The sequence below is a fragment of the Arachis duranensis genome, unplaced genomic scaffold (genome assembly GCF_000817695.3).
Source record: "Arachis duranensis cultivar V14167 unplaced genomic scaffold, aradu.V14167.gnm2.J7QH unplaced_Scaffold_165934, whole genome shotgun sequence".
Lineage (NCBI taxonomy): Eukaryota > Viridiplantae > Streptophyta > Magnoliopsida > Fabales > Fabaceae > Arachis > Arachis duranensis.
Genome location: NW_026264258.1, coordinates 3,018,574 through 3,026,308, shown reverse-complemented (window position 1 = coordinate 3,026,308; position 7,735 = coordinate 3,018,574). Strand labels below are relative to the sequence as shown.

At 29.5% G+C, this 7,735-nt stretch overlaps 1 protein-coding gene and 1 long non-coding RNA gene across 4 annotated transcripts in view; one reads left to right on the top strand and one right to left on the bottom strand.

Annotated features, from left to right (window-relative positions):
- Positions 1 to 2,047: 2,047 nt before the first annotated feature.
- On the top strand, positions 2,048 to 4,133 carry LOC107477285 (uncharacterized). Of its 2 annotated transcripts, XM_016097277.3 has the most exons (4): positions 2,048 to 2,162; positions 2,287 to 2,348; positions 2,465 to 2,528; positions 3,887 to 4,133. In XM_016097277.3, the coding sequence occupies exons 1-4, from the start codon at positions 2,096 to 2,098 to the stop codon at positions 4,045 to 4,047; spliced, it is 354 nt and encodes a 117-aa protein (XP_015952763.2). In that variant the 5' UTR covers positions 2,048 to 2,095; the 3' UTR covers positions 4,048 to 4,133. The 2 variants fall into 2 exon arrangements, with proteins under 2 accessions (XP_015952763.2, XP_052112027.1); XM_052256067.1 differs by lacking the exon at positions 2,465 to 2,528.
- Positions 4,134 to 6,016: 1,883 nt separating this feature from the next.
- The window catches only part of LOC107477258 (uncharacterized), a 3,257-nt gene continuing 1,538 nt past the window's right edge, over positions 6,017 to 7,735 (bottom strand). Inside the window, exons 4-5 of one of the 2 annotated variants that reach the window (XR_001589755.3) lie at positions 7,246 to 7,338; positions 6,017 to 6,236 (exon numbers count right to left, since the gene is read on the bottom strand). This is a non-coding gene — a long non-coding RNA (uncharacterized LOC107477258). The remainder of the gene's footprint in view (positions 6,237 to 7,245; positions 7,339 to 7,735) is intronic. The other variant, XR_001589754.3, reaches the window with a different exon arrangement.

The window sequence follows — 7,735 nt, the reverse complement described above, 5'->3', positions numbered from 1 at the left end:
TCATTGGTATTCGTTTTTTTTTTTTTTTGACATTAAAAAATAATTAATTTAATTAACAGATTATCCATTTAAATCTTAATCATTCAAATAAAACATAACAAAGCAAAGCATTAAAATTATCTAATTAATAAAGAGAAGACAAATGAACCAATTTAATATCTAAAGAGGAGAAAGATCATTTATCTGAAATGACATTTTTAAATAAGTGACCTACTATATACATGGCTTCTTTTCTGAAACACAAAAAATAAGGATTTATACAAAATCATTACCTAACTCAGGGTCATGAAAACGGTGCTTATGTTTTTTGCACCATTGCACTTTTAACTATAATAATGCATGTGCTTTAGCTTTGGTAACAGCAAGAGTTTCCATGAATGATGCTTTGGTGTAGCTGCATGTCTCTTGAATTATATTTTATTTTTTTGTGACGGTTACTCATGTGAAAGTAGGGTTGTAAGTAATCGAATTGGATCGAAAATTAATGCAAAATCTAATTGAAATTTGCTACAACTGAGCTTAAAATCGAAAAAATTGATTTTTTTTTTTTTTTGTTCAGTTCAATTGTAGCATAAACAGCAAATTGATTGGTTGATGTTATACATAAATTGAATTGGTTGGTTCAGTTGGTTTTCAACCCAAAATCGAATTAATCACATTTTTGTATAAAATTATTTTTATGTGAAGATAATAACTAAAATATTTATATATAATATATTAAATAATTTAGTAAAATATGTCAAATTATTTAACATTTTTCAATTATCATTAAGAATCTGACTAATCCGACCTAATTTTGCAGAAATATCGTAATGAAAATTTTTTCATATCCAATGTTTAAAATTGAAACGTCTAATTAAGAGATCAAGTCACAGTCTTCATTGGTGTACGTCTCTTGAATTTGACAAGGAAACATGTGATCTTAGTTTATAAATTTGAAACAATTCCCAGTTCCCACTACATATACAAACCACAAGACAAAAACCCTAACTATTATTTTCTTGGCTTGCATCAATGTCGGTCAACTGGGGTGATTTCTTCGAGGGTTCAATTCAACAATAATATGTATAATCTTTACCATATAAATATTTGGAACCATTGGGAGTATAATACAGAATTTAACAAGTTTTCAACACTTTTTTTTGTATTTTGATTGCATACGTAATTAAATACATGTATAAATAGAGCTTTTAACACATTAATACTTTTCAACATTCAAGTTGAAAAGTTTCTGTATTTTATTTGAAACACAAAATTATATAATTTTTTGTTTGGAAAAAGAATAGGATAAAATACTTTATTAGTCTCTAATATTTAGGTTAATTTCTAATTTTGATCCTATAGTTTAAAACATTATATTTTTATTTCGAATATTCTCTTATCAAAATTAAATTTTTTTTAAAAAATTATTGTTTTTTATTATTATCTTTTTCTTTCTCTTATTCCTTTACATTTTTACCTTTAAATTACTATCATTACTATTATCACCACTATCATTATGATTGTTGTCGTTATTCAGAAGAAGAGATGATAATGAAAAAAATAGTAATTTTGGAAGAAAGAATAATATTATCAAAGAATTAAAATAGGATAAAATAAAATAAAAAAATAAAAAATAAAATATTATAAATATTAAAGATAAAATTAAAATTTAGCACAATATTAAAAATTAAAATAATTATCCAACTATATCTATAACAGTATATTTACATTAGAAATATACACATATATGTACAAAATTAGATATTAATAATTCTTTTAAAAAATACTATATGTGCACCAAAATTATCCACCATCTATTTGTGTATAAATATATTTACAGTTTAACTTATTTTTATGTGTATTTTATATTATTAACTGATTGTAATGACTGATTTTAGTATACACATAACTTAGTTGTATGTTTTTTAGTGCCTAATGTAAAGTTGTAAACTAATCTTGGTTATTATATTTGTTTCGGAGCTCTTCACTTTTTGGAGTGTTTGGTCTCTCTTCTCATGTTAATGCTATTTCTCAAGCTTGAATAGAGTAATTAAGAGTAAAAATGGTGCTCATAACCATCATTACTTTGCTAAGCATAATTTTCATCTCTTATATGCTACCACATTCTTCTGCTTCTTTTCCATCAACTACTCAATTTCAACCTTCATTCCAACATCAAGGTACGCAATAATAATAACAATAATAATATTAATTAATTAATATGTAAATCTTTTTTTTTATTCTTGTATATATATATGAGTAATCCAATAAATAATTATCATTTCTTATCATCCTTTTGATTAGCCAATAATGCACACAGTAATCACCCAAGGCTGGTAAGAAAGTTAATAAGGGCTACTGAGAAGGTACTTCCTAATTATTTATAAGCATCTATATATATAAATATAATAATTAATTCTTCTTCTTCATCATATTTGACTATTCATCAGCATTATTTTTACGTTTATATATGTTGTTTAAGGGACATAATGAAGATAGAGACTTCATTGCATCACAATACAATAAGCAGAAGGGTTACCTTTCAGGTAATAATTATTAATTTAATTAAGAAGTTAATTTTTTCAGTTAATTTTTTTTATCGTGAATTCTAAATTTTAAATGTTAAACTTTAAATTATATGTCCTAAATTTTATAATAAACCCTCAATTCTAATTTTAAATCCTAAATTTCCAAAATGTGAAAGTTAAAAAAAATAATTTAATAATAAAATATTAGTTAATATTAACTAATTAAACATTAATTCGCTGTACTTATTCAATAGTTATTAAATTACCGATCAATATCTAATGATTAATTATATACACTCGTTAAGGTTAATACCAAAGAAAATTTTTAAACTAGTAACAAATTCAATGTTGTTGAAATTATGAATAATTTCAAGTGTGATAATAAATTGTTACAAACGATTAAAAATGGATTAATATACTTTTATTAAATTTTGTGAAGGTCTTATGGCCTCAATTATGTTTACTACTATTGTTGTCCAAATTAAAGTTTGACTTGTTGTATTTATTGCCTCTTCACACTACGAAAAAAAGTGGCAGGTAATGGGTTTTAGCGGCGGTTTCAAAAAAACGTTGTTAAATAAAAATGGCAATGTTTGACGCAACAAAAAAGAGAAGGTTTCCAATAGTTTGTTATTTTAGTAGTTACTATAAATCATCGCTAAGGGTTTTACCCCTCTTTTTCTTGGAACGGATTATCAACTGCTGCTATCCGTTCTCTGATAGTTAAAAAACGTCGGTATCTACCAGAAGTAATGTAGTGTCATTTAACTTATTTCTATAATTAATTAAGTTATTAAGATATTTTGATGCATGATACTTGAAATTTCAACATGCATGTATAGCTCACAAAACTTCATCTTAATAATTAGTGAACCTTTTAGAATTATTCATGCATCAAATAAGGTAATTGCTTTTGTTACTTTGGTTATGATGATATTCATTTTTTCTTTGTCAAATTCTTCCCTTTTTTTGTTATCAACATTATTTAATTTATAGAGAAGAGAACTCTTTATTTGTGTGAATTATACTCTTAGTTTGTTTAGTTCACCTTCCAAAATACACTTCTAAATTTGATAATAATTGAAACTCATCAACATAATATATTTTTGATAATATAAAAAAAAATTACACAGACATGCAATTTTATATTATTACATTATTAAAAATAATTAATTTTTAAATTTATTATTTAAAAAGTTATTTAAATTCATGAATTTAATTAGATAAAATCATTTATACTGCTAATACATTAAAATTAAATTCTTTAAAATATATATAAATAAAGATGATTCCAACTAGAGATGTATAATTATACATGCAAGATCCTTTAATAAAACTCATTCTTTTTCAATGAATATGCAACTTTTTTTTTTCAGGGAAAGTACAACATAGGAAGAAAAATATGGTGGCCGGAAAGAAGGAGACAAAAGAAGAAAAATATGATGGAGAAGACCCTTCACAATATTTTGCTAAGGATTATTCCCATGTTGGAGGGAGACGTCCCATACACAATAAGAATTTGCCAATTGGTCCCTAGAATGGCATCATTGTGATATTGGTTAGAAGATAGTTAGATATATGTTCTTACTATTTCGTATTACAAAAATACTATTAGTACATTAAAATTAGTCAATAAAATTAGTCATTAATATATTTGTGTATAAATATATGTATGCTTTAAAAAATTTGACCACCAATCAGATGGTCCGATTTGTGTGGTAATAAGAATTTGAATTTCGGCTTACCATCCGATTTTTATATATATCAAGTTTTTTTTTTATTTTGCGAAAATCAAATCCGATGTTCCGAGTTAATTATTTTATCATTTTTTTGAATCAGTTAAAACTAATCGCTGGGTCCGATATATATAAGTGTGTGTAAGTCGTAAATCACTTCTCATATCTCCTCTTGTTCTTCTTGTTCTGCTTGTTCTTCTTCTTTCCTTAGCTCTTATATCTCTCTTCTTTCGTATGAACTAAAAAAATTTGATAGTGAAGTTTCTATTTATGCGAATGAAGAAATGAATGATAGAGTCCTTTTAAAAGTATATTATTTTGGTCAGATTTTGTTACAAACATCTGAAGGAGTAAAATTTACTTGTAAAAATCCGTTAAATGTTGTTATTTCCTTCACAGTCTCATTTGAAGAGCTTAAATGTGTGATTTGTGAGAAGATATATTCTGAGATTTCAAGGAAAATATCATGTATTTTATACAGATATCCCATACTAGTATTTGGTGGATTCGTTCAGTTTCAAACCAAATATATAACTGACGAAGTGAGTATGCAAGAGATATTTTCAATGTATATAGAAAGTCGCGCTCAGATCTTGTTCATCATGTTGTCATTGAATTCGAAAAATCTGAGGCCGACTGAAATATTAAACTAGAAGATTACAAGAGTGATAGTGAGGAAGAGTTCGAAAGCAATTATGAAGTTGTTGGTCCAGACGGAGATGAAGATCAAACTGACGGCACTATGGCTCTAAATGTGACAGACGTGGCAAATGCACTCGCAAATAAAGTGCTGTTTGAGGAGCCATCTTTCATGCAAGTTTTGGATTTGGAAGCCATGCATGCTCCGGAGTTTCCGGAATATATGAGTACAGATACCACCACAAAAAAAAAGGTCTATGGTCACGGTGAAAAACCGTGACCATAGCTAGTGAAAAGGGTGACCATAGGTCTATGGTCACGGTTTTTGACCTATGGTCACGGTTTTTCTGCCGTGGCCTATTCTCTCGTGGCTATAGACCTATGGTCACGGTTTTTTTATCTATAGTCACGGTTTCTATGGCCACGGTTGTAATGTTCAAATTCTGGCACTTTAGGCCACGTTTTTTTACCGTGACCATAGGTTAATCTATGGTCACGCGATAAAACCGTGACCATAGCCCATCTATGGTCACGGTTTTGGCCGTGACCATAGCCTCTATGGTCACTCCACCCAAAACCGTGACCATAGCCATATCTATGGTCACGGTTTTGACCGTGACCATAGCCTCTATGGTCACCCCTTCCCAAAACCGTGACCATAGCCATACCTATGGTCACGGTTTTGGCCGTGACCATAGCCTCTATGGTCACTCAACCAAAAACCGTGACCATAGCCTTATCTATGGTCACGGTTTTGGCCGTGACCATAGCCTCTATGGTCACTCTACCTAAAACCGTGACCATAGCCTTATTTATGGTCACAGTTTTGGCCGTGACCATAGCCTCTATGGTCACCCCACATGAAAACCGTGACCATAGCCTTATCTATGGTCACGGTTTTTTACCGTGACCATAGCCTCTATGGTCACCCCACATGAAAACCGTGACCATAGCCTTATCTATGGTCACGGTTTTTCACCGTGGCCATAGCTTATCTATGGTCACCCCTCCTTAAAACGGTGGCCATAACTTATCTATGGTAACCTGTTTTATTTTATAATTTTTTTTAAAGCATAATCACATTCCAAAATGATGATAATCACAAAATAAATCTAAGAATGAGAAATTCAATAAATGTAAATCATAAAAGTTTCATTAAAAAGTAGATATCCATTACAACACTAATCAAAAGAGAGTGTAATTTATCCATTACATGTATTATCGAATAAAATCTCTTATCAAAATGTAAAGAAGACATCAAAATAATACATTTAGATAACCAAAATCATTATAAGACCCATCCCATCTTATATTTGTATTGAACATATTTTCTTCACATCATATCCTCCTGCTAGCAAAAGAAATAAAGAAGTTAGAACAGAACAAAAATATTATTGATGATACATGCAGTGCAGTTGAGTAATGAATATGGAGCACAAGTTAAGTAAGTCAATCAGTATGAAAATTTCAACCACTAAATAACAAGGAGCATTTGCATGTGGTTTTGAGCCATTTGGTAATGTTTATATGTTTTTAATCTATCTTTGAGTGGAACTTCAACTCCCCTGTTGAAGTCGCTTAAAACTGAAAAAAATCCAGCACAAAGAAACAACCACAACCAAAATAAAAGCTTAAAAAACAAGGTAATACCGAAATACTATTATTAGCTTTCAACCCAGAAATACTATTATTAGCTTCCAACCCATCAAACAAATCAAGTAATCAACACCAGCGAAACAGAAAAACCAGATTGAGTGTGATAAACGATAGTCTCGAAAATCCAGTAGTACAATTCGGATATAATTCTTGACTTGCTTCATCTACGAGCTTATAAAATCTCTTCACATCTTCATTCAACCCATTGTTCTCCTCTTCAATATTTGTCATATTTCCGAATGCATCACGCAGTAACCCGTCAATATCATCAACGCCCCCTCGATCATCCATGTCACTGTTTACAACTGTTGGAATTACCGATTCTCCATGATTAATCCATCGTTTATAACCTTCGACAAACCCATAGCAAATAAGATGCTCATGTACGTCTTCTCGTTCACGCCAATAAGTGTTTCCACACTTTGCACAAGGACATTGGATTTCTTTTCCAACCGGTTTTCCAATTACGAAGGCAAACTCTAAAAAATTATTTACACCAACTATGTACTCGTTCTCAAATCTTGGTAAATCCATCCAATCTTTTGACAAAACATGATTAAACCTAAGAATGCAAATATCTGAACTTACTAAACATGATCTAATAAGTCAATTATAGAGACAATCTAGCTACCATATAGCCGCTTACTACCCTAGTTAAATGTGCTATCAAATTATTATATATGGCAATTACGAGATAAACTTACTGCTTAGTTCCTTCATTTTGAGATGCCATATGAAGTTGTTATAAACGGTGCCGCAGCAACTTCTGTTGTCTTTACCAGTACGAAAAAATTATCCTGTACACAAAACAAAGTCAAAATAATCACCTCTAAATTAAATCAATCCAGTAGCATAACAAGATCACTAATCACTAATCACAAATCACAAATCACTTGTCATAAATTCAAAATTCAAAACACTCAGTGCCATAAGCCTATAACAAAACTGCAGCTTAACAAGTCACTAATCAACATTTTATTATTACTTTATTTATTTTGTGTAAACTATCTACTAGAGTGTGCATCTAAAAATATTTTCAAGCTTACAGAAATTTTAAAAGTTGAAAGTAATGCTAATATTAAGAATCGTTTTTTTTCTTTTTGGGTTTTGGAGAATAAAGTTATTTGTAAGAAGGCTATTATAAGAAATCTCCAATTTGAAGGCCATGTTATCCACGGTGACTGTGGCCTATCT